This window comes from Pezoporus flaviventris, unplaced genomic scaffold, assembly GCF_033815535.1.
Source record: "Pezoporus flaviventris isolate CSIRO_AGI_PZ_B2104156 unplaced genomic scaffold, CSIRO_AGI_Pfla_v1 ptg000016l, whole genome shotgun sequence".
In the NCBI taxonomy this organism is placed as follows: Eukaryota; Metazoa; Chordata; class Aves; order Psittaciformes; family Psittacidae; genus Pezoporus; species Pezoporus flaviventris.
In genome coordinates, this window is record NW_026892564.1 from 858,326 (window position 1) to 885,630 (window position 27,305).

General features: G+C 34.4%; 1 protein-coding gene across 4 annotated transcripts in view; it reads right to left on the reverse strand.

Moving 5' to 3' along the window:
* CFAP54 (cilia and flagella associated protein 54) overlaps positions 1-27,305 on the reverse strand; it is a 114,520-nt gene that overhangs the window by 13,452 nt on the left and 73,763 nt on the right. For 3 of the 4 annotated variants that reach the window (XM_061454558.1, XM_061454557.1, XM_061454555.1), the window contains 18 exons: positions 26,746-26,812; positions 24,947-25,129; positions 22,686-22,772; positions 21,562-21,684; positions 19,074-19,127; positions 17,541-17,751; positions 17,082-17,188; positions 15,929-16,098; positions 11,032-11,134; positions 9,457-9,595; positions 8,348-8,505; positions 7,968-8,150; positions 6,604-6,730; positions 5,075-5,230; positions 4,412-4,520; positions 2,532-2,637; positions 1,686-1,778; positions 1,029-1,170 (listed from right to left, as the gene is read on the reverse strand). In XM_061454558.1, coding sequence (XP_061310542.1) covers positions 1,029-1,170; positions 1,686-1,778; positions 2,532-2,637; positions 4,412-4,520; positions 5,075-5,230; positions 6,604-6,730; positions 7,968-8,150; positions 8,348-8,505; positions 9,457-9,595; positions 11,032-11,134; positions 15,929-16,098; positions 17,082-17,188; positions 17,541-17,751; positions 19,074-19,127; positions 21,562-21,684; positions 22,686-22,772; positions 24,947-25,129; positions 26,746-26,812 — 2,318 coding nt within the window. The remainder of the gene's footprint in view (positions 1-1,028; positions 1,171-1,685; positions 1,779-2,531; positions 2,638-4,411; positions 4,521-5,074; positions 5,231-6,603; positions 6,731-7,967; positions 8,151-8,347; positions 8,506-9,456; positions 9,596-11,031; positions 11,135-15,928; positions 16,099-17,081; positions 17,189-17,540; positions 17,752-19,073; positions 19,128-21,561; positions 21,685-22,685; positions 22,773-24,946; positions 25,130-26,745; positions 26,813-27,305) is intronic. The other variant, XM_061454559.1, reaches the window with a different exon arrangement.

Below are 27,305 nucleotides of genomic sequence, written 5' to 3' on the forward strand. Positions count from 1 at the left end.
ATACAATTCTCATTCCAAACTGGACAAACATTATGTTACAGTAATTCCTAATAGTAAACTTCCAGAAAGTAATTATGTGTGCTTCTACAAAATCTGAATGCCCCCATTATTCCTGATATTTAACTGTCAATTGTAAAACCAGAATTCGTTAAAATGGCCACATTGTTTATAGATGAAATTTAAACAATGTGTTTCACAAATGGTTTTACAGAAAATATTTAGCATGCTGTGCTGATAATTTCCATTTCAATTTATCTTTATATATTTTGGCCTAGTATTGCTTTCCTACATTCTCTATTCTTTTTTGCATTGCCTAACAGAACTATCAGGAAAAACACCTGCTGCATTTGCTAAAAGAAAAAATGATCTGTAATTACAAGCAAATGGAGCTAGTACAAAACAATCAGATTGATGGAAAGTCTTAGCATATAACACTTGTTCTCATAAACCAATCAAGACACATATGTTTGAACACTGTACAGTAAGCTGACATTGCTCAGCTTTGCCAGCAACAGATTGCAGAGCAATTCAATCTTTGTCAGTCACTTGGGATAACTGAAATTAAGCCACTAAACCAAAATTTTATCACCAAATTAATGGTTCCCAGTTTAGACACAGATATTGTGTCTTAGTGTTTATATAACATCTGGTAAACAATATCCCAGAATTCCTAGTTCGACTGGTTTATTTTTAAATCAAAAGCTTCCATTTCATCAACCCCGTTAGATGTAAAATAAATGCAAAAGTTGGAAACAAACTAGGCAAAGGCAAAGTTCTACCAAGCTAATGGAAGCATCTCTAGATGTTAATCCATTGGATAGGAAAAACAGTGATTTTTTTATTATTATTATATAGACTTTGAATTTTAGAATACAGTATCCAGGCAGATAACTTACTTTGCTTTTACTTTCTAAATTTGACTTATAAATTTTCATAAATGAAAATTATATATTAAAGGTATTACTAAGTTACATGACATATATAATTTATTAGTTAATGTTCAAATATTACTAAATATAAAGGAATACCAGACAAAAAATCTCTGTATGAAGCAAGAAGATCCATAGAAGCAAATTCTGGGATTTTCTGTTGCACTGTATCCTTCATGCTGTGTTCTTTAATACTCTTCATTCCAATTAATAGCTGAGAATCAAGTACAGCTTCACTGACCTAAAAATAATACTTATTTTATTCAGAACCAGTTCATTACAATATTTACGTAGATCTTAAAGTCTGAGAATAGTAAAATGGTGACAAAAAATTAATTAACTCCATATACCATATTTTTAAAAGTCAGGAAAATACCCTATTTCTCTTTGACATATAGTACATACTAAAATAAATCATTACTGCTGACAGCTTAATTATTGCATAAATGATTTCAAATCAGATATCCTCATCTGGATGCCACTGCTATCTACCAGCATGTCAAATACATGTATAGACATATCAGGCAGGGTGCTCTTTTATTTGCACTGAATCAAACAGAGCCAGATCTGTCCAAGAGAGATTAAATGTACTACTCAGACCATGTAAATTTTAATTTCCTCAAATAAGACCCATGCCAAAAAATTCAGGAAACCTTAATTCTCGTTCTTGTTTGCATTGTCTTGTTTGCTTGTGTAAGTAGCATGAGATAAAATTCAAATAAAATAAAAATTACCTCTTTAGAATATTATACCAACCTGTGTAGCTGCTCTTACTGCAATCCAGGCTTGTATTTTGTAGCCTTCTGATTTTGGAAACTCCTCAGGAGAAAAAAGCTCTCCAGAAGAGATCTAAAATTATACATCAGTTCATAATTAGGATTCTAACTGTATTATGGTAAAATATATTTTAAATACAGAAAAAAAAATCCTTCTACTTACAGTATTATTGTTTTATTTGCAAGTTATAAAAATAAGCACTGATTGTAAATCTATGATTAATTGCTAAAATTGAAAAATATTATCCATAGCATATTACTTGACTGCTACTTGTAAATATTCTCAGAGCAGCTTAAACTATACTCAATACTGTACACAGTTTTGCTATAATTTTCCATTTTCTGGAATCTTAATTACCTCTTATGTTACACATTATACTTTGAATCTATAGCTTGTAGCCACTTCAGCGTGGCTTTTATATTCCTCATGCTGTCATACAGATTTGTACTAAAAACTTCAAATCTGGTAAAGTATAAATATTGGCACTTAAAAATCAGTCCTGAATGATGTTTTCTTTGCAGGGTACAAATTAATTAGTACATAATCAGAAATGAAAGCACTGTTGGTTCTGTTTCTTATTATTTTATACAGAAAATATATTAAATGTCATCATTCAATGCAATAAACATGAAAAATAACATCAACCAAGACAAAATTCTTCTGTTCTACTATACGATTTCTTTGTGTGATTTTTCTGGTAGGATTTTCAGCATCAGTATGATTTATAAGTCACTATAAGTAGAAGTTTGGCAAGATACACGATGTTTTAACAGAAATATACTTCCTGCTTTGAAGAGGCAACTACCCAAAAGATAGAAAACATACGTTTGATTTGGAAGGCACCATCTTATCTGTAGGTGACACATCCTCGTTATTTGCGGCAAAATGCAAATATAATAGTGCTATTTCAAGGTATGATCTTCTTATTAACCTTTAAGAAACAACACACAGATCAATCATTGTTACTATCAAAGTACGCACTGCAATGATACAGACTCCTGCATAAGACTAGACAGTCTCACCAAATAAATCATTCATTCAGCCCTCATCATCTACTTAAAGTGTATGTCAAATGTAAGTTGCATTATGTGCAACAAATATTCCATGAATAAATAGCAAATGTTTAGTAAGAAAACTGTAATTCTGCAAGGGAAATGATCTTTCTGTACAGAATCTGTACAAGTTCCTCTTCCTTCTTCAAGTTAAGGTATATACCCATTGACCTCATTTCCCTGAAACCTGTGTGGCTGAAATTGGATATGGGTTTTCAGTCAAGCTCTTTCAAGAATGAGTGAAAATATATACAGTGATCCGCTCCAACAAGTCCATGTCTTTCCTGTACTGAGTACTCCAGAGCTGAATGCAGTACTCCAGGTGGGTTCTTACCAGAGCGGAGTAGAGGGGCAGAATTACTTTCATCAAATTGCTAAAAAACACTACATCTGGAGAACTTCTCTGTCATTTCTATTCCCTATAGGTTTATAAAATCCTTTTTATGCAGGCTCCTCCTGGCTTTGGAGATCTCTCCAGATCTCCCCTATGAATTAGCTTTCCTAAGTGTAGCAACTAACTCCTGCTCATGTAATTACTATTATTGACAGAGTCATATTGCACAAACTTGACTGTTTACATAGTACAATAAATTCCAGCTTTGGTATGATTTGTGCAAAGCAAAATGCAAAAGCCAAAGAGTGCTGCACAGTTCAAAATAAGGCAAACTAAATGGGAGGATAGTGAGTTCCGGACTTGGTGACAATTTAGTTACCTTTCTAGTCCTGCTAACAATAAAGGATTTGAGACATGAAGAAACAACTTTAATTAAATAATCCCATAGATACCAGAGAAGATAAGGATGTTCAGTTCTCTAAAATAAGAAAGCCAAGGTCCATTGATGTTGCTGTACGTTCTTTTAGGAAAACAGTAGCAAATTAAATAAGTGTAGCAAATTAAACTTGCAAAACATCACCACAGTCCATTTCTGTACTATCTTCCATCATGCTGACTGTTTGTAGAGGTTTATTACTGTGCTACTGCTTCTGCGTTCAGAGTTCTGGTTCATTAACTTAAGTAACAGAATACCCAAACAAGCAATGTAAATTGCTGCCTTTACACTGTCTGTAACCAGACATGGCACATTAGTCATTAAGACTGGTCAAGAAACTAAAAAACTGAAGTCCACTGTATCAAAGTTGCTTGACAGAATTTATTGGCTGGCTTGGCTCAGCTCTTCAGGCATCTACACTGATAACTAATGCCAAAGTCACTGTCCTGCTATCTGTTACAAACACATTTTCTATGCTCCTTCTGCCTCTGTTCTTCTGACTGTTTCAGGCTGCTAACCTTTTCAAGCTGGATTTCTATTATCTGGAAGGGTGCAGACCACAGCTCATCTTCTGAAAGATGAATAAAATCCCTGCTTAATTGATAACTCTGTTCCTGGTGTTGACAGAGAGGGCACAAATTTGGAAATAGAACAGACAGCTATAACTTTGTATCCTCTAAAATGTGCTTTTAAATATTCTCAGCATTTGTTTTAAATAAGAGAATAAATAAGTAGCTCTTCTATACTGCCATAGAAGAAAAATGTCCAGAACATAAAAGATGCTTCATAATAGAATTCCCACACCAAATCTCAGAAAATGGTCAAAAACCTATATTAATTTGTGATTAAAATTATTTTGTAAGTTATATAGCTAGTTTCTTACTCAAATTTTTGATCATGTTGCTGGCTGAGTTTTATAGCTTCCATCAGGGTTTCAACAGCTCGAGATGACTTGTTATTGCTTGCTTCAGCTATCTGGCGTTCTACCTTACCTAAGAAAGACATAGAAAGCAGATTTGCAAGGGGTTTTTTATATTTTTTAAGACCCAACATGTTTTTTACCTCCAGAAAAGCTGAACAACTTAGTGTATTACCTATTCTCTTCCCAATAAGCAAAATGTTTTCTGGCTTGTTAAAAGGTAATGCATGATGCTTGAATAGCAAATCACTTCATAGCTAAAATAATCAGCCTTTGGAATCATAATGACTCCTAAGATGTAGTGATCCTAACTAGTAGACCACTGTAACTAGAAGACCGCTGTACATGGAGGAGTCAATGTACAGGCACAGTCCTGTTCTGTGCTGCACTATGCTGCACATACAGTATAGCCATCAGGTGGGAGAAGTTCTGCTGCAGGTTTGCAATTATTTGTTGCATAATGCATCCTGAACTATGCTGCTGTGATATTAAACACAAGCAAGAGAGGGTGAGAAATATCCCATTCTGTTCTATTTTTACAGTAAAATGTCTCCTTTTTAAGAGAGGCCACATGCATTAACGCTGCCTAGGAAGACTATCATGATGTACAAACAGGGTTTTATTTACCTATCTGAAAAAGAAGTTCAGCTTCCAGATCTATTCTTTCAGTTGCAGATGCTCTGCAAAGCTTCAATGCTGATTCTAAATGTTTGAGAGCACCTAGCCATTGCAGTGGGTCTCCTCTTGCAGGTGTACAAGCTACTTTTTCAGCTAATTTGTGTCCTAAGGAAAAGAAAATTAGAAAAAAAAAAAAGGGACAATTCTCAGTAAATTATTTAATAGAAAACCAATTTATGCAAAAAGAAGCAACTTTCTTAGAGCAAATACTGTTAAAGTATTTTCTGTTACAAACCAATTCTCAAAAATCCGAGTGATTGATGGATATAAATACAGAGCTATAATGTTGTTTCACTATTTCACAAACTATCTGGAAAGAGAAGCAATAAACCACTTTATAACTCTATTTGACCTGGCAGTTGCAGGCAAAACCTAACCTCTCTGAGCATTTCTAAATTCCTTCTGTGCTAACCAGTTCTAAAGGCATCTTTGATGCATTGTATCCCTCTTGTACCACACTCCCAAATATTCATCTGCATTCACAGCATCTTCCTAAAAATGTGGATTCTGAAACAGGAACTGGTCAAACGTGGCCAATACTATGAGTAAGGCTGGCCATGCCTGCACTGATAAGCAGTAAAGCACAATGAGAGCGGATCTCTAGAGCAAACCAGCTGATGACCAGACAGCCACAGCAGATTCATTTCAGACTATTTATTTTGGACTACCTTTATTCTAGTCCTAAGGGGTGAATAAAAAGTAACAGTTGGGGTGCACCAATATGCTCCTCCCAGAGCATATATTCCTGAAAAAAGTCAGAGCACTCTGAGGATGCTCCACAATGCAAACCAAAGTGCAGTAAGTGATTTCTAGATTTTTTTATTCCATTATAACTTAGATACACACCTAATTAAGTTTAGCAGAACGAACGTTGAGGCAATATCCCTTTCCCTATATTTGCTATACAGCAACAAATCTCAGACAGATCTTAAAAGTTTTTCTTATGTTACTATTCAGCATATTTCCAAGTTTCTATATAAAGAAACGTTAGCAAGAAAAGTTATTAAAGGCTAACAACCATAACAGACACTATTTATTCTGTTGGGATAAATAATTATTACCACTATTCCATGGTGATTGGTAAATACTAAATCATTAGTTAGTTCCCATGTAACTGCTTCCAGAGAGATGGAACTTATACAGGAAGTTTTCACAGAATGAACATTTTGTACATAAGCTGGCAAAGTATTGTTAACTTTCACTTTTCAAAAATTAAATTTACCATTAATTTTAGCAAGCTATAACATACATATTTAAGCCTTTGTTGATCACAGTTCCTGAAAGAATTGTACCTTGCTTACACACATTGCATAGAGCTGAACAGCCATCTATTCTTAGTTTTTGAAATATTTTAGTTGTGTAACAAAAATTATTTATTACATCCTTTAATAGTTTTCATGATCAGTTTATCTGCTGTTGCATAAAATATGAGTGAAAAGTAATGAAAAAATAAAATTAATGACTTGCATTTTTCTTACCTATTCTCATTTTGACTTTAGCTAACAAGTTCATGTGTGGCAAGTAGATATTTTTTGTAGGTAGGACCAGGCAAGTCAAGGTACTGTCATCTATTTGCTGTTCAATGGGTACTCCACAAACAAAAATCTATGAAAAGAGTATACTTTGTAAAATCAAATTGCAGACAGCAAATCAAATAGCAGCTTAACAAAGTAAGTTAGGCATGGCAAAAACCTGGAACTCAAATGAGTCTTGTAAAAGAGCATTAGAAAAGGGCTTGAAACTCCCAAACTCATTTACTTCAGTTTGTACTTGTCTTCTTTGCAGAGGAGTTTGGTAACAAATGAGTAATTTCAATGAACATTTGATCAAATTTATCCATGTTAGGCTTTGGTTTCTAAAATCAAACTCCCTCAAATCAGTCTTTAAACAATAGATCTCCCAGGTAACCTGAGCCATCAAAAGAAATTGTCATTTCTCCAAAGAAATCTGACATCCAACAAAGGCCAGGAAAAAAAAAACATTTATGAAACAGTCAAATTTTCATTCATGGAAATAAGGTGGTGGGGACCTGCTGTAAAATGTTAAATCGCTTGAAGGCTAGTAAGTCTCACAAGTGGATTTCTGATATTCAGGTTATTCACATGATTCTTTATTAGCTGGGTAAACAAATATTTCAATGGATTAAACTTCTGTATTAGGAAATATAAGGAAAGAATTTGATTCAAAAGCTTTTCTTCATAAACTGTATCAAGAACTAGTAAAGACTGCAGAAGTGTATGTCTATTTTTGGATCACCAAATAGGTAAATGGTTTTACCATACAGTCTCCTCACAGATTCCATGTCTTTAGATTTGCTTTTTTATTGCATATATAAATTTTTACATGGAAATAATTTCTTCATACTTATTACAACAATCTGTCAATATAAAACATCATAAACAATAGGCTGCTTTATGTAGACTTTCTAATTCAAATTATTCTAAGTTAAGATACAATTTTATGAGATGTGTGTCCTCCTTGAGGTGCTGAGTATAAATATATCCCACATTTCAAATAGGAAAAGGGAGTGTTCCACATCTCTTTAAAAGTTGAACTATGTATTCCAGTTATCACATACGGAGGTACATTTTGCAAGTATTCAGTATGTTCAACTTGTATGAAAATACCAGACTACATACATGAGTATGCATGATGAATATGCATAAATAAATTTGTCAAGATTAATTACTTCTTTTTAATTACTACTCTTTAATTACTATGTAATCTAGGGAAAACTGATCAGTTAAAAGGAATAGCCCTTTTTAATAAATCACTAAAATAGTTTCCGGAATAGATAATTGAGAATTTGCAAATGCTGTGTAAATCACCAACATATACTCACTGCTTTAATGGTAAGCTTGTGTGCCAAAATTAGTAAGTTTAATGGTTCCATTGTAGAAGAGCAATGTTCTGTATCTTCTGTTTGCAGTGTTAGTATGTCTGCCAGCAGAAGCATACTTTTCACAAGAGTCAAAGACGCTGGAGGGGAAATTAATTTATCCTCTTGGAGTAAACTGATGATACTCTGTTTGGACATGGACAACATAAACCAAAGCAGTTACTACTTTTGCTGTCTATTTATGAGGACAAATCACACAAAGTGAAAAAAAACATCTATTTTAGAGTCCCTATTTCAAGCTTATTTAATGCTGGCGTCAGCTGTTCTGACTACATGAAAAATACTGCAAAGAAAAGCAAACAATTTCTCCTTTGTGCTCAAACCTCCACAAGAAGTTTAATGTCTGCCACAGGACGTTTTTCTTGCAGGTCAAGAATAGCAGCTTGCACCATCATTTCAGCCTGAGTCTCAGTATCACCAAAGGCTTCTGACTCTAGTATTACTTCTTTTAGCACACCTCTGCGTTCAGCCACATAATTTTCTAAAATAAGAGAATATATGAATAGTAAAAATTCAATAGAAAGACTTGGCAGTTTCTTCTACCATGCTTAAGAAGTTACTTTCATACTAAAACTTTACAGAAAACCTGACATTATAAATTCCAAATTTACTACTTCATTAATCCTGTGCCAAATTTACTTCAAAATGAAAGGAAAAAACCCTTGGTTTTTAAACTTCACTTGGTTTAAATTCATCCAAGTGCATTCTTTATATTTAAGCCACCAGCATAACTAATTAGATTTTGTAGATCAGATGCCATTCTCACCCATAAAAAATATTCTACATATTCACAAATCTGATCTTAGTTATTTCAAAATAGTAACAGTGTTCACAGGAATTATCCAGAAAAGATTAAACAAGAGTTTGGCTATAGAGCTAAACTGTGATTTTGATACTTATGTGAGCATCAAAGTTAATACTAAGTTCATAGAACTAAGGAATTAAAAACACGTCATTCATACTCAAGCTGCAATATTGCATTTTTAGTATCTCACTAAAATTCTAAAAAAAAAAAAAGGGATCTAGAACATTTTTAGAACATATAGGAACATTTCATGTATTAGAGATATAAAAAGTGAAAAAAAAACCCTTCAGAGACCTTTGAAACTGGAAGCATGTAGCAACAGTGTTTTTTAAAACAAGCATACTTAATTACATCAGAATGTTTGAAACTTTTCACGCAAGTGATTTATCGAAAGTAATGATCATTAAATGAAAAGTAATACAATGCTTTGCATTACATGCTCTAGGGAGAGTTTGCACTCAGAAATGTATTTTCCTTATTGCATTAGCTTAATTTAATACAAATCACTGCTCAGTGATAATACAGCCCAGAATTAATGTTAATATTTTATTTTTTAATGAATAAGAATTGTTTCTGAATTTGCCAGGATCTAAATTTACCAAAGGTCTAAACCAAAAATGGTAATACCTTCCATATCACCAATACCATGTATCTGCGCTACTAGTGCAGTCACTAACGTTGTACGACACCTTAGCCATAGATGTACATTTATACGATCTTGTGCTGTTACATTGTGAGGCAGTCGAATGTCTTTGATGTAAGAGTCCTAATAATTTTCGAAAGCAAGAGAAATGTTACTTTCTAAGTCAAGTATTCTGCTACAAACAAATCAACAGGGCAGCATCAGTCCAAAATAAATTCAATTAATACAAATATATCACAAATAATAACATCATTATAACCAGAAGTTTATTTGAAGGACAGATACATATTTTTTTAACAACTGGAGGCCATTTATTATTCAACTTTTAACGTATAGGAAAAAAACAATTGCAGCAAATTAAAATTAAACCAGTTTTTATGAGAGGCCCCATGAATATATCCATATACTGTATGTGTCATGGAGAATAATTCTAGCAGTTTGGACTTTAGTCCTCTCAAGCAGGAGCATTACACAAAACTCTAAGGCACATAAAATGTCTAATTGTAGAGTAGGATCAATACCAAGTTCTGGTACCTCACTGGTGATTAGAAATAAAAAATTAATGTTTTATTTCTAGTTTTTAGTATTTTGAATGATTAACGTATAGTACTGGGAGTGTTTGGAAGAATGCTCAACTCTCTGTGCCATCATCACGTATTATAAATGCAGAATTTATACAGAATATAAAAATAGTCCTATTACCAAAATTTTACAGTCTATGTTTGAAAGATTTGTTCCACCAAGCACTAAATGGACAGTGCACAAGCTGTGTTGTACTTATACAAAAAAAATCATTGCTTGCATTGATGCGAATGAGAAAAAAAAATAATTGCTATAACTCAGTTACTGGATACATGGCAGTCCCAAGAAAATGTAGGAGCAAGTGAAGAAAGACAGAAGACCTTGATAAGCAATAAGACAAAATAATTAAGCTGCATTCAGGAAAGTCTAGTTTCATGCATGTCATAAAATCTGGCCTCACTGCTCAATTGCTTTGTTCATGTAAGTCAGTTTGATCTGCTGTGTGCTCAAGAATAAATGCATGGTATATTGCATATTTGCTTTCCAAAGTATACGTTGGTATCCCTATGTTTTAGACAGCAGAAGTCAGCTGAAATCTTGCTAAATTTGGAACACAGCAGTGATGTGAACAGCAATGGTTGCTGTCCTCTTTGAATGAGGATACTCTTATGTATGTTTTCAATCAGAAAAAGAAAAATACCTTAACTGAAGAATACTAAATTTCCACCTTATAGCTATTTTTTCTACTTTCTTTTTGCTTATGGAGAGTTAAAAGATTCCCATTGTTGCCAATTGAGAGTGTACGAATAAAAAATGTAATTCCAAACCATATGTAATTAAAATGATGATTACAGACATATTAAATATACTATAGGCAAGCAGATATCTAAAATACGTCAATTTTCTCCCCAGGTTAATGGTAATCACATAATGCAGATGGCTGCTATGTTCTAGTAGCATTCTGGAAAACACTCCGCACTCCGTGCAAGACTTCATATACTAAGAAGAAACAGTTTAATACAAATATCGACACATACCAAACACCGTTTTTCATCATTTTCTTCTTTAAAATGTGTCTCTTCTGTCCTAAAAATTTCTGCATCTTGAAGAAGTCGAATTGCAGAAAAAGCCAAAGCAGCACTGTGACACAGAATGACATTATCAAAAAATACTAACTACATTTGCCATTTTGTGCTTTTATAATGATACATACTTCATTTCTGACTAAGAGATGTCTTTCAGCAGTTACCAATTTTTGCTTCAGTAGAACAAAAAAAAAAAAATGCATTTGGATTGTATCCTGAATCTGTAGACACTGCAGTATGAAATTGAGAAAACAGCAGTAAAAGTTTTGCAAATAGCAGACATAACCTGATAATAATGGATAAACCAAAATATATCCTATCCTGTTGGAGCAATTAGAACTCTACTATGACTTTGAGTTACGTATATCTGCCTTCAAGAATGGGCTTTTAGAAATTAGAATATATAAAAATAATTCAAATGACAAAATATTAGGAGAGTTCTGTACCTAATCCACAACTAGAGAGGTAAGAAAACATGTTCCTTAAAGCCTTTCCAGGTTATATGCTAATCCTTCTGTTAAAACCACATGATAAAGTACACAAATGATCTTAGTAAACACCATCAACCAAAAACTGAACTAGATGCCATCCTGGCAAAACCTCATCAGTAAGAAATAATATGGCACTGACTCTCTGCCCCCCACCCCCAGTCATAAATCCTTTTCTGGAATTTGCTCCCAACAGCATCTAGAAAGATACAGACGCTATTAGGTCTGGTGCAGCATTCAACCACACATTTCAAAAAATTGTGAGTTGGGATCTTAAAACATTGTCAGGTTTCTTAAAATATTATCTAATAGTTTGGGTTTTTTTCTTTTTAAAGCATTCAGATACACTGTAAAATTTTCATGACATTTATAAAAATGTATATTTATAACAGCAAACCTTGTGAATGCAATTATATTCATTATATGAAGACACTTGCAAAACCAACATATTGAGAAGATCCTTTTCACAAGAGGATTTGTTGCTCAAAGAACACACTACTTGAAATAGAACTGCCAACACCAATGTCTCAGGTCTGTTTTCCATCTCTAATTGTACATTTTCCCTTACATCTCTACTTTCCTACCTCTTCTCTGAAAATTTTTTGGGCTTGGGTTTGGTTGGTTTTTTGTTTTGTTTTGTTTTTTACAATCCTACTTATTCTCTACCCACTGAAACGTGTTCCTAATAATGCAGAAGTAGTGTAGGGTATCCCTAGCTCACCTCTTAAAAGATTTTTCCTCAGGTCAATTGTTAAAAGTCTATAACCAATATTCCTATCTATGCTGCTCTTTTACATGGAGAGACTCTTTACATGAAGACTGGCTGCTCTGAAGCACAAAGAAAAAATAATTTATGAACACCTTAAGTCCGTTTTACACTGACAGAACACTGTAAAGAGTTTTTAATGCAAGAAAGATGCAGTCTCTGTGAATTTACTGCTGTTGAGATGTTCTAGACTAATTGCTGTAAACGCAGAGTTCTTGATTCATGCTCAAAGTCAGAACATGAGCTGCACTACTCTGAAATTACTCACATTATTCTGCCAACATATATCTAAGCACAGGATGGATAACCTCCAGAGATGAGGGTAGTTAAAGTCTTCCTGTCATTTCTGATTCTAGCCTGCTTGCTTGTTTTGTGATGTAGACCTGGATGGATTACACCAATTCAGCAGAGATATACCCCAAAGTAACAATGAGAACCAAAACCGTTAATATCTTGCCTTTCAGCTCTCAGAATTCAATCCTTATGAATCTCCTTCATCATCCCTTTACCTCAGTTTTATTCCACAAAATGAAACCAGAATCAATCAATGTTGAATTTGATGATAACTTTCTCTCTAACAGTGGAAAAGACAAAACAAAATTTGCTTATAAAAGCAAAACAACAGTAAGGATAATGCAACGAAATATCCCCACTGCATTTTCATTCTTTTTATTAAGAAGAGTTTTCCCCTGAAACCAGGCATCAATGTTAAATTTACAGAAAAAACTGACATTTTTCAAAAGATTGTTTGGGATGCTATGGCCTAATGTTTCTCAAATAATTTGGAGAAGGTGCAGCACCCAAGAGTATATACAGCCTTTTAAGAATTATTAACCTAACTTCCTGAGCACCACTGCCTCCAGTTAACTGCTGTTGTCAACATTTAGCAGTTCTGAAAATTAGGCCACTTTCACCTACATGCTTACATATAAATGACATGAATAAAATGTAGACCACAAACCCAAATATTCATATATGTATTGCTTTAAGCAGTAATGTGTTCATATAAGCAAACAAGCACATATTTGGGTAATTAGAAAGCTCATATACTTAGGGGGGGGCACCATGCAAGTAGTCTCCTTGAGATCAACAGAATTAGTCCTATATGTAAAATTATTCTGGGCACAAATTTTTTTGCAAGACAGAAGCTGTAATGTAGAAGCTTCCCTTGATGAAATTTTTGTGACCCTCTTCTGCTGTCAACAAGAGTGATGTGTCTATATATTTCCCTTGACAAAATACATATCCTTTTATCAGCTGAATCAGAAAGTGACAAGATGATCAAAATAGGAAAGTACAGCTGACTATAACAATTTCACCACTAAGTCATTTGCCAAAGGAAAAAAATGATGAATTTCTGTAATAACATGCAAAGTTTGATTTCTAGGCTGGCAGGCAGGAAACATTCAGCTGTCTGAAGGAATGTTTCATTTGTATCTAAGGCAGATATATCAGCAGTGTCCATGGATGGCAGGGCAATAAAATTGTAAAATAGGTTAAAAAAATCCCAACCAACCAACCCTTTTTTTTGTTTGTTGGTGTTTTTTTTTCCTGCCACTCTTAATATAAAAGGCCCCTTAAACACCTATCAAAAATTTCAATGTTCTCAAAAATGATCCATAAAATGCTTGACATCCACTGGAACCCGTGATACTCTAAGAAAGTTTCTTCAATCTGAGACAATTTATAAACCAAAAGAGAAGCTAAACTCTAGATGCAACTGCATGTCAAAAAGAAGGGTGCTGTACTGAAGATGGCTTGCATACTGGAACGCATTTAGCAGGAAGAGAAAGTTTTGGTGTGAACTCTACTAATATGGGTTTTAAAAAGCATAGTATCAAGGTAAACTGGGTTTGTACACAGGATATTTCATAAATCTGCATACTAGTCCTTAGTTACTAACGTGATCATTTTATTAAATCCACATGGCACTGGAAAGCACAATGAGGTCACTGTCCAGTGATTTGTTTTTTTCTTTGCCAAATTTATAGCAAATTAATTTAATTCAAAAGGCATTGAAATAGATTAATATTTCAAGATGAGAAATGTCCACAAAGAGCCTACAAGTTCTTGTTTCACATCTTCACTAATGACATTACTTTGAAATTATTACAGTCCTAATACCTGAACTTTGGGGAAACTTCTACTTTTTAAAATAACTTGAACAAACCCTGAGTGAAAGACAATACTGCAGTACTATTTTCAGTTCAGTAGTCTATACAGCACTTTGAACCTCTTGCTCTTGTCATTTTGCTTCTTTATAGCTGTGCCATAGCAGCTAAAAGGAGATTGTGCTGTTTAAAGGCTATCTGATTTGGAGGTTTGTTTATTCACCTAAGACAGCTGGGAGAAGGAAGATAGTTTGCTTTTGACATAGAAGAAAACATTTCTATCTTTTAATTGGGTAAAAGGAAACAAAACACTGCTACAGGTGGGCCTGCTGAATCACCTACAACTTCATCACCTACATACCTTGATTTAAGAATGTTACAGAAAACTTCACCAGTATTCCAACAATAAGAAATGTTAATTTTGCTTTTTGCTTGGCACTTATTATAATGTAAGATTTAATGTAACACTTTTGGTGTGTTTAGTCAGACCTAACAATAGTTACAAATACTGACTGCAGTCTACCTAATCACAATATAGTCTGGTGACAGTGTTACCAAGGCTGTGTGCTGCATCTCTAGTTAACAACTTGTACCCTCAAAGATTTTTCAACCTAATAAAATATTAGATAAAAAGAGGTTGACACTAATAAAAATTATGTAGTGTTAGACTTTTATCCTTCCAACAGAAATTAATTTAAAATTACAAATATGCTAAACAGAAGAATCCTCCTAGCTAAAAGATCAAAACTATGTTCAGAATTTAACATCTATGAACAGTTAATATATTTCTGTGCATCACATATATTCAAAGAACAGCACAACTGTAATTTCATGAAGTTCTCTGAAAGAATTCAGAACCTCAAAAAAATCACAGAATTTGGAAATTGCAATTGGGAGAAAATATCTGGCAGATCATGTAAATACAACAGTATTTTAGACATTATCACTAACAATATGCCTCCTAAAAAAATATTTTCTAATACGTTAAAAGTTACATTTTACATTTTAATTTGACACCAATAAGTACATCAAGAAGAAATGTTCTTTTAGGATAGTAACATGGGCATTCTAGAATAAAGTAGAATACAGTAGTTCAAAGATAATATCAGTGCTCTGCTGTACACTTAAAAGTATAAAAAATGCATTATCTAACATATCCAGATTTTACTTTAACACAAACAGTGAACATTGCAGCTTATTCTTGGTTTTTTGTATACTATATCAAAAATCCCACCACACAGAGAAATCACAGACCAATAATTGATGATCTTTTAAAAAGTAAAACAAAGTAGTAATAAAAAATGAAATGCCAGTGTAACTTACATTTGTAGATATACTATTGGGGTTGTTATGGCTGGTTACTAAGATTTAGAATATTAATGCAGACATAAGGATTCAAAGAAAAAATGCTGATTTTTTTTTTTTTTTTTTAATCTTTGGTAGTCAAGGGTGTGCAAGATAAAGTTGTTTTTAATATTACTTACCTGAAAGCTGCTTGATGCCATTGCTGAGAAATAGCAGCAAGCTCAAGTTTGGCCTCCAGAAGAACCTCTAAATCTTCAGCAGAACACTGAGATACCTCCCCGTCATATTTGTCATGTATGTTCTGCACAAGATGGCTAAGACTTTCTTCAGCTTCTGTCAGTAGAATCCCCTAGAGAATAAAACAACATTGTATGATTAAAAAAAATAATGAAAGGGATAAAAAAAAATTCTTCAAAGGTATTTTATTCAGATTTTTACAATATGCCTTTTCTATAAATAGCAGGAGGGATTAATTTTGCCTTTTTTCAGGTTTAGAGATTCAATGTATTGAAAGTAGCAACATCTTAACTGCCCCTGCACTATTACAATTTAGCTTTACCACATATTTTAGGGCTTATAAATATTACATGATAATTTTCCATTCTTCATTCTTATCTTGTAGCTATACTTGATAATTTTGTACTATACTTCTTACTATACTTAGTAATTATAAACAATACAATACACTATTAAAATAAAACATTAAAGATGCTGTAAGTATATTCTTTTCTACCTATATTTTGATAGATCCTTGAGTGAGGTATGTATCCTGAAAATTCAACTGTAATTTACGGTCTGTCTAACAAACAAAGCTGTAAGAAGCTGAGAACAGCACCAACCAAACCCCCTTCAAACAAAGAAGCTAATAAGATGGGGTTATATTTTCTCCAAAATAAAGTATCAGAAAGAGAAACATGAAAACATCTCAGACATTTCACATAAATAGGCAATGGTTTTCCATTTTTTTTTTGTAGAGCACACTGTTCATCAAAAAGTCTCTGATGTTCTCCTACACCACCGTCTGAAAGATTATTTTACCTTGAAATCCCATTCAGTCTTTTCCCTTGTTGTTGAAACAGTCATACCAAGACCTGACTGTGACATTTCCCATGGAGACTGTTTGAAAAACTGCAGCAAATCACCAAGACTTGATGTGTGGCTAGTAAGATTACAGTCAGATTAGAAACAGAAATGTCAAGTCCTCTTATTCATGCCATTCTCCCATCATAATTTCTGTTATATTGAAAGCATTAGCAATGTGTTTGGAACAAACTCAAGTTTCTTAATCACTTTTCATAAAATAAAAAAAAAAAGAAAAAAAAGGCAAATTACCTTCAGCATGGCCATATTTAATTCATCTTTACAGTCAAGAAGCTGCATCATTGTGCTGTTTTGCTCCTGTTGTCTTGAATTCTTATCAGCATTCTTACCAGCATCACCTGTCAAATACATTTCAGATGAAATTTCAGATAACAGATGCAGAGCCAAACCGTTCTCAGATACTCTTCATATTTGAAGAACATGCCCTTTTCTCTCTATTTATAATTTGGACTTTCAATATCAAAATAAATGAGGAAGAATGGAATACAGTTCTAATGATATTTGGGATATTCGCTAAAAAAAAAACCAAAACCTTGAAAAATCTCAGTACTTATTATTTCAATAATGACTGATTTTTCTATCAACATTTAATATGAATATTGTTTGTAATATGAAAACTTCATGCATATGCAGTTAAAAGTGGAAACAAGTTGTAGAAGAAATGCACTTTTCCACCACCCTTATAATTACCTTTTGATGCTGTAATTGTGCTTGGCTCCTTCAGCTTGTCGGTATCAGCAAAATAGATGTGTTTTTCCACTTTTTCAGGTATATTATTTATTGTGGCAGAAAGGCAAATAATGAAATGCATTTTGGCTAAGGTTAGTTTATTCATTGTGTTTTGGTTGCACAGTGGCACAATTGTTAAAGACAGATTCCGATTAAATATGTCCTCCAGCACCTACAAGAAAGTTAACAATTGGGACTATCTGAAATGACATATTTTACACTTTTCTTGTTCAAAGTATATTCTGCCTCTATTAATAATTATGTTTATCAACAATTAATATGAATATTAGTAATATGCTCTTAGTCATAATGGATAGGTTGCTCTTTTCCTTTCCAAACTTCATTCACCCCTTAGTAGAATATGCTACAGTCCCAAGTGATCAGTTTTCCAGTAGAAGGTGCACCTTTGGAATTATAGATATTACTCTGCGAGTTCTAGTTTTCTGCAGTGTCCATAGCACTCTTTGAGCTAAGGTGGTCATAAAAATATGTAGGTAAATCTATAGTTAAGAAATCTCAACTCAAAGAAAAGTCTGTTGTTATAATTCACCCTAACTTGAAAGAGTAAGCAAGGAGAACTTGTATCAGAACCCCTCTAGCGTTTTCCATAGGATCCTTTTGTTATTTATTATAGCATCCTTGCTTCATCTTGAGTTTAATATTCTCACTTTAAATTTATGAATTTAGAAGTTGAAGGTCTAGACAGCTTTGCAAAATCATAAGGAGACCAATAAGAGCCCCATATAGACTGTGAAGTGTTGAAATCAAAAGCTCAACTTCAGAATAAATCTGAAACTGGTGAGATCAAAAGCTGTCAAGATAGACATCTCATTTCTGTTTTCTAATATAAATTGTTGTAGGAGACACACAAGATTACTGTAAACAAAAGAGAGAAAAGCAGAGGCGGAAAGGGGAAGGAAAAGGAGGAGAAAAGAATGCTGGTTCTTTTTTACTTTATCAATTTATTTTAATGGTACAGTTTCTTTTCCACATCCTATTACAGTTTAGCCCTACTGGCTCAATGAATTCATTTAGGAATATGTGATTTTAATTAAAATGAGAAATGACTCACCTTTACAGACTCACTTTTTTGTTTTTTTTAGCTCCCCAGAAATGGGCTGAACCCCAATCTAAATTAGGACAAATCTATGAAGACAGCTCTGATTGATAGGAATTACAAGGCTAGATAACGCATTTTTCTCAGTATTTTAGCAGGATAAACACCAGACCTTACAAATCATGACAAAACCTGAATAATTCAACTAGCATGTTTTGCACAAAGTCATAGATTGGTATATATTAGGTCTCACATCTGCCTTGAGACATAAAATTTAAATTTTAGGAATTGGTAAACTGCTGAGGAGAATGTTTTCTATTTACTGTTTTTTACTAATAACAGGTGTATTGTCTGAACTAAATAATCTCTAACTGATGTCAGATAAATAAATATATATATCTAGCATAATTTTTTTAGCTCTTTCAGATTTTTTTTACCTGTAAATTTGTAACAGTCAGGAGAGATTCTGAGGAGTCGAATTTCTGTAAGGCCTGTAAAATGGACAAACCAAAAAATATGTATTGTGTTACAATATGAGTATAAAATAAGTGAGTTAGCAGAGCAGTGGACAAGTATAGTGCATTTCCAACTCTACTTTGAGGGCTCTAAAAATACCAACAATTACTTGGCTTCTACAAGCTTTACCTGAACCACAACCTGAGACCCAAAACTAATCTCACACCTTCTATACTACTCAGTAGAATTCTTCAACTTAAAGCAAGGCAAGAAAAAGACATAAACCAACAAAAGTCCTATTCCAAATTTTAGGAGCTCTATGGACAGCAACCATCAATTGCCTTTATGTTCTTTATTTCTAATTGTGGACTTAGCACATGCCTCCTCTGCTGTTCACCAGAGCACAAATCTGTAAATGGAATGGAAATAAGAGCTACAAGTCAAGAGGAACTTGAGACCTCAGCCTCCTTGAGGGCTCTTAAAAAAAAATATTTCTTCACTTATATGTGTTCCCATTTTCTGAAACCTGACCCTAATTCCAGTCCTTACTCAAAATCCCTTTACCTTTTCATCAAGAGAAAAATCAGTCAACTGAGAAGAAGGAAAAAGCCGGAGGTAAAGATAATTTCCAGCCTTTCTTATAACTGGGAGCCCTACATACAACTGTCACTTGGGTTCTACATGATTTTTATTAAGTCTTTTATTAATTCTATACTCCAGATTTAGCCCTCTGTCATCTCTGTCACTCCCTGGAAGATGAGTCCTTCTTATTCTGAGAGCTATTCAAAAGTCCAGCAAGCACTTAGCTTCTAGATGTGTCACACCAGAGACCTAATGTTGCACCTCCTCTGCTATTCACGTGAACCCAGTTAGAAGAAGACAAGTGACAAATCAACCAGACCTCATCCTAACTCTATGAGCAAAATAGGCCTTAAAAATGCATTTTAATCTGGCTAGCATCAGTAAGGAGTAAATGCATTCTGCTGTAGCCATGAAGAGGGAAGCTTTGCAGAATCAGCCCCAGTGAGGATGCTAATAACTCTTGTGCCAAAAATGCTGCGGCTGCTCTGTGCTGGTTTTAGCCATTATGAGGCTGCAATGTAGGGACAGTCAGGCCTTGGGGCAGCTAGAAACTCCCTCTCAGGGTTTGGTGAGGTAGGAGGGGGGAAATCAGCTCATTAAACTCAATTTTCTCTGTAGTGCCAGCTTCACTGTCTACAATATAGAGTAAGGGAAGCAAATGTGAAGTCATGGAGGTGGAATTCCCCTTTCAACATCAGCCTGTAATTATCACCCGATTAGAAATATCATCCTATTGCATGTACAGAATGTGGCTTTACAGTCAAGTTAAACCCTACTGTCAAAAGGGATGTCCCTACCTATCCCACTAGTGCTCTACTGTTCTGTCATGCTGGCACACGTACTTTGTCATGGAGTGACACCTACCCAAAAGCATCACTCATAATTGGGAATTTGATGGCATACAGCCAGCAGTAACTCATTAGGTTATTTTGGTATGTGCTTGGAAAATAAGAAAAGCTATGTAATTGTTATGGGGGAGGCTTGCCCAATAGCTCTGGACTATATCTGCCTGCACAGGTATGTTCTCAGGTAAGACAAACAAGCCCAGGTCAATTGTTAATAGCTTCATAACCTTGTAGCACATTAGTGATCAAAGGTGAGATTACTGCTTGGCTTTACGTATGGAGAAGATTGAAATGATTGATCTGCGCTGATGTGACTATCAAGGCTCTGAGGTTGCCAATATCTCTTACTGCCCAGCATCTCCTGGGGTTGCCCCCACCTTGCCCAGGTCTCAGGACCCTATTTCAGGCCCCTGGGGCATCAGCCCCTGCCCAGCAACACCACAACAGCGCTGGTCTCCAGCTCCCTACAGCCCTGCCCTGCCACAGGCCCCTGAAGCCAGGCCCACCCATGGGCTCAGATCCTGGCCCAGCCTCAGACAGATCCCATGGCCTTGGCAGCCATCCTGGGGCTGAGCCTCCTCACCAGCCCTGATCACAACATCCACCTGCAGGAAGATGTCCCAGCAGAGCCTCAGCCTGTCCATGGCCCCAGAGAGGTGAGTCATGCCCTGGGCTGGGGTTACCCCAGCTGCCCCTCAGCTACTGTGCCCCTGGCTGGGGTGGTGGGAATTTTGCCATTAATGGGACAAGAAATCTATCCATACTTTTTATGTCTACATATAAAATCACGCATTATTTTTTCAACAGTATATTTGTCATTACTCACTGTGTAAAACAGACAGCATGTCCATTTCAATATTTATTTTTGTTCCTTTTGTTCAATGAGAGGAATTAATGTCACTTCAATACCTATTATTTGACCTGCCTATTGAAAGAAATTTAGGAATTTTCCAGGAATGTGTAATAACTTGCAGGAGTATGTACAGTTTAATGAACAGAACTGAATATTAATAGTTTGATGTTGTACTTTACTGGTGTTTACCATTATTTGTTCAATTATTCTGTATCCTGCAGGTATTTTCCATGGAATTCTCTCTCCACAGTTAAGCAAAGACAGTTCATGAAAGGCCTCCGTAAAAAATCCTAGATCTGTCAGTACTTTAATCTGTGAAAAAATAACAGAGCCTTTTATTTAAATAATTTTCAGTTATACCATTTGCTCAAAAAAAAAAAAAAATTCAAATATTAATTTTCAAGCAGATTTGGCTTCTAGAGCAGTACATTGATGGAGAACATTCTTTCATGGAAACAAACCTTTTGCATTTTATTGTTAATAAGTGAAATGTCAAAGACCAGTGTTTCACTTTTAAAAACAAAAATGAGCAAAAAGAAAGAAAAACATATTTTTTAAAAAACTTGCTCCTGACAAAGGAAACTTCATACATTTGGCTAGAGATTTGAGTATTAGTCCAAGATCAGCCCCTTATCAAAATCTGTTTCACAGATTGCACTCATCTTACTCTCATAGTACTCAGTTACTCTCCCTAACCATATTAGCATTTCCTGAAAATATCTAAACCCAATAATATATTGACTGTTACTACAAGTTAGATTCCTTAAAAAACAAAACAAAACCAAACCAACAAGAAAACATTAGTGAAATGACAAAAGTCTGTTCCCAGAAATCTGCCAACCTAGTTCCACACTGATATTGACAAAAAAATCCAGAAGTGAACATTGTGAACAAAATATCATTAATGTTCTGCTCTTAAAATAACATTTAAAAGATTGGTGGAACAAGATAAAAAATGCCAGGTACGAAGTTTGGATCTAAGAGGGATAACCTTATTGCAATATCTTTAAGGAGAATGCTTGTTAAAACGAGAGTAGGAAGAAATGATGGAAGTACTTAACAGTCTCTGTTAGACATTAACATTAAAACTGTATAAATAACCATATATTCTACTAAAACTAAGAATATAAATAATTGCATTTAAAAAGTAGTCCTATTCTACAATCTATTGTGCTAAGAACAGCTAAACTTTAAAGCACTGCTTTTCATAGTAGTGTTATAGGAAGAAATATTTAATCAACTACATTTAACAAGTAAATGAAAAGTTTATTTGAAATGCAATATGCTGCAATAAACAAAAAAAGTTTGATTACCTTGAAGATTCTTCCTTCAATAGATTTAACTGGGTCCTTACAAATCTCAGAAACAATGTATTGGTATAATGTGAACAATGGTAAGATCTGTAAGAAAATATTAGGTCATCTAGCTATAAACATCATAAAGGGTACAATTATAGAAACATACATTGCGATTATTCATCACAAATCTAGAGCTAATATAGGAGTACTGCTTTCACTGCCACATACCACCACTATTTCTGTTACGCTCTATGAAGGATGAATGTGTAAAGTTCTTCATCTGGCTAAAGCTAAGCCCTTAAACTATCTTTTATGTGATTCACAATGCAGAAAGTAAAGTTTCCCCAAATTATTCTGTGTTTGAGGTGAGGTTTTTTTACTACACCATTAGTGAGTAAACCTACTAGAAAGATCTTGATATAAGGGATTTCTAAAAGTGCATTTTGACGCCATATTTTTTTCATTATAAGTAACAGAATAATAGAACTCTGTAAGCTTTATAAAATAAACACAATGAAGTTCTGCAACTAAGTGAAACGATACCAGTGGTAAAATAAACTGATGGTGATGAGGTTTATTGACAAATTCACTTGCATTCATTCCAAATTGTAAGTTTTTGTAGGGGCAACTAACAAAACCATTTTATAGCTGAGTTCTAGTATAGTATACAAACACTGCAATTATTATTATATAATATTTCAGTAGAGTCCTTCCTAATAGACATATGTGTGTACTGAAAATGAAAGAACTTCCAGAATTTAATTACTGTTCAGCTTTTACATTTTTCCTCACTTTAAAATGTCCTCAAGCCTGGAAAATGCTAACAACATTGCTACTTTTTTGTCAAATGCAGTTTTAGTTTTCATAAAGTAGCTTAATGCTCCTGAGTCTGGATTACAAATGCTTGAGGCAAATGTTTTAATTGTACCCATACAGCTTCCAACTGGTATTTGAAGTAGTCCAACAAAATTAGTCTTTGAAATCTTATTTTTAATAAAACTTGAATCTCGATGTGTTTTGATTTAAATGTCAAATCAACTTAGTGCCCACTATCCAAAACACTCCCACACATTAAGAGTTCAGTGGAGATGAAGCTCTCATCCTGCTGAAACTGCAATTGCTTTGATCTTGATCTACGACCTGGATCTATATTCTACTAGTACAAGTGCAGAAAGAATCAAAACTGCGCATGGCCACATGAAGCAAGCAGTCAAATTAAGTGTCCCTGCCTCCAGGTAACTGTCTACTCCCTGATCCCACTTGATCTCCCATAGTAAGGGCATTTAGACAAAGCTTAGTAGCAAAATGAACTCCAATAAAGCAGGATGGGAAGAAGCAACAACAGGAGGGAAAACAGACAGTTAACCTGAAGTTCCAGAAGAAATCAATCCAAGAAATGGCTTGCTGACAGAAAAGGGGTAGTATCTTCCTGCCTCCTCCTCTCCTACTCCTCTCTAATCCCTCTTCTATCTATACCCCCTAACCTTTTCTTGTTCCCCTGCTGCCAACCACACAATCTTTTCCCCTGCTCCTTTCAGGACCTTTTCATAAGTGGATTCAACTCATTAAAGGAGGAGAAAACTACTTTTTCTGCTGGGGAGTTTTCTGTTATGCAACTAGGAGAGTTCACTTACACAGGTATAACAATCGCCTGACATGAAAATCTGTCAGAACATACAGGACCAAGCAGGAACAGAGGTAGAACTGCAACTTTTTCAATACTAATAAGCAATTCAGTCTATTTATTCCAATGTACAGCACTGCACCTTTGAAAGAAGTTGGGTTGACGTGGAAGTAGTCAGTCATTAAACAGAGGAAATATGCACATGATCAACATAAGAGGGAAGCATAAAAACACACCATACTAAGCAATAAGAGGACATGAGAAGTAGAAAGGCAGAAGGGGCTTTTATTTATCAAATGTGCAAGTAAAATTATTGAAAGCATTCTGGACATACTGCATTTAAAGAAATTCTCAGTCCAGTGTACTTCAAACTGTATATAATAGGAAATTTCCTCTAAAATGCCTAAGTTAAGTATGTATAATACAGGATGACCATGTATTGTCATCCCCTGAATAAAAAAGTACCCCAAATATTCTAAAAACTATAGGCAGCAAGATATTTGTTGCCTCTATCTCAGTGCCACAGAACCTAACCATACAGTTATGTTGCTAGAGTTTCAGAGTTATCTAATAAGTACTAATAAGTACACCAAAAAAAAAGAAAGACTTGATGTTTCAAAATTCATTTCCAGAGTGTAAAAACAATACTTACGATTAAATTTTGTTTTGCACAATGTAGTTCAAACATAAGGAAATTCAGGCTTGCAACCACAGTAGAGATATCACCTCTGTAGCGATCGGAGAACAAGTCAATACCAGGAATAAGCATATTTGTTTCATACTGTGCAAAGTCACAGTCAGATGTTGGATGTGGAAGAGAAGCTCTAAACAAGGTCTGAAAGTAATAATGATTAACTAATTGTGAAAAGATGTATAGGCATTACTGAAACACTATAGAAGTCCAATCCTTGAGACTCAAATTATTTCATAAATGAAACTTTGTCAATGTCGTAAGTATTCAGTTGTTTGCAGACAAAACCGTGAAAAATCTTTTTAGAAAAAAGGGCTTTATGTGTGAACTTGATGGAGGGAAAAAAACAGGCTGTAAATAGGCTAAGGACAGTATTTCATAGAACAAGCAAAAGAAAAAAACTAATCCAGGTGTAGAAAAATAACCAGGAAAAATAATCCTCAGCAAGTACTCCTCAGGACTTTAAGGGAGTAACTTCAATGTTCCTACTTTAAAAAGGGAGGAGTGCTGACATTGTCTCTGATATTGGATATTCCTTCCCAATTGTGTTTAGCTTGTAATTAGCAATGATATGCTAGAGAAAAGTGCATCTACATAGTCAGGGCTAAGATACTAACAAGCCTAAATCCTGTACAAGAGGTGGAAAAATAAGGCTATAAAATCTTTCTAAATCAAGGAACAAATTATGGCCTTCATCTTCGCAAGGTACAGTGACAGTAATTTATTATATTTTTCAAGACACTCACCCTGCAACTGCTCCTATCCCAATTAATATCAAACCCGCTTCAGTCAAGTCACAATTATTTCTACCGCTACATGACTGGAACAAATGCTTACTACTATTTCTGTCAAAATGAGGAATAAAAATCATTCAGCTTTATATCACCATCAATTACAGTGCTAGAAGCTAGTAAAAATTCTCCTTTACCTTTTTTTCTTCAACTTGTTCTCCCTTTGCTGAATTTAGCAAGGTTTTAAACGTGGCCTAGCACAGGTCATACATCCACAGCCATGGCTGGCACAAGATGCTTAGAAAATGACATTGGTTTGTTCTGGAAAAAGCCAATTAACTTCCTGCTGCTGCACTGGGATGAGTAAGCATTGATCCCAGTGGAGTATGACTGGCAGAAGACTGGCAGAATACTTGCAGTTCTTTTTCCTGTATCACTTTTGATACCGGTGTCTTCAAACTTCCTTTCAAGAGTTTGGCTTCTGATAGCTCACAAACAACTTTAATAATCTTATATTCTTTGAAAATGAAACTGAATCATTTTGACTATCCTCTATTTTTAGAGCACACTTCTAATAGACATGAGATTTTAGTATTGCAAAACAATATTTTTAATGCTAAAAAAAGATTTAAAAACTTCTTTTTCTAAAGAGGCTGTTCTCCTGATTGAAAATTTATTTGTGACAGAGAGCACTCTGCTATTGTGGATGCCATCCAGCTCTTCCTGAGCAGAACGCTTCAAGAGAACAAAAATATATTTGACTGCCAAATATTTTAGCCATCTTCATTTTCCAGTATTTTATTATTTCTCTTAGACACTAGCCTTTCATTGAAGTGATAATCTTTAGGCTATAATACAGGAATAATATTAAAAAACAGAGAATAAATACATCTAATGTGCATAAATTGTCAACTACCTCTGGTCCCCAGTTTTCCTTCTCAACCAAAATGAAAAAGAGAAATATTTTAATAGAGTGTTACTGAGATTTAAATTTTAGAAGCAATTCATCAACTGAAATTGTATTCTTACCTTAAAAAGTACAGCAGAAAAATAGCAGTATTTGGTTCTTAAGCTTATCTTTGATGTTGCTATATACCTGAAGTACAACAAATAATAAGAAATATGAATGCAAAAGATGAATAAGGAATATGAAATATCAATATAAATTATTCAAACTCCTTTTTATCTCATATAATAATACCAACACAGTCTAGATGGTTTTGATATTGGAAAACAACTGCCTGTTCTGTAGACTTGTGCTCAGTCATGCCATGCAAAGAAAGAAGCATCTAACCAAAGACATACCTATGCAAAGGGAGTTGTCTAGATGCTAATGCTTTCAAAGCTCCCTTGGCTCACAGATATTTCACAGTGTTATTAATATGACCTGCTTCTCAGGTAAGACAGTTTACTCAGTTGAAGCTCTGCCTTTTCATGGGTATAACACTTCTAAGGTCATTTAGAGCTGGCTTAGATATTTCTAAATTTTATATTTTGTACATTTCTGTATTGTACATCCATAGTGTTTTACCAGCAGTCAAGGAGTACTGGACAAAAATATGCATGGATGGTAGACTTTAATACAGTAA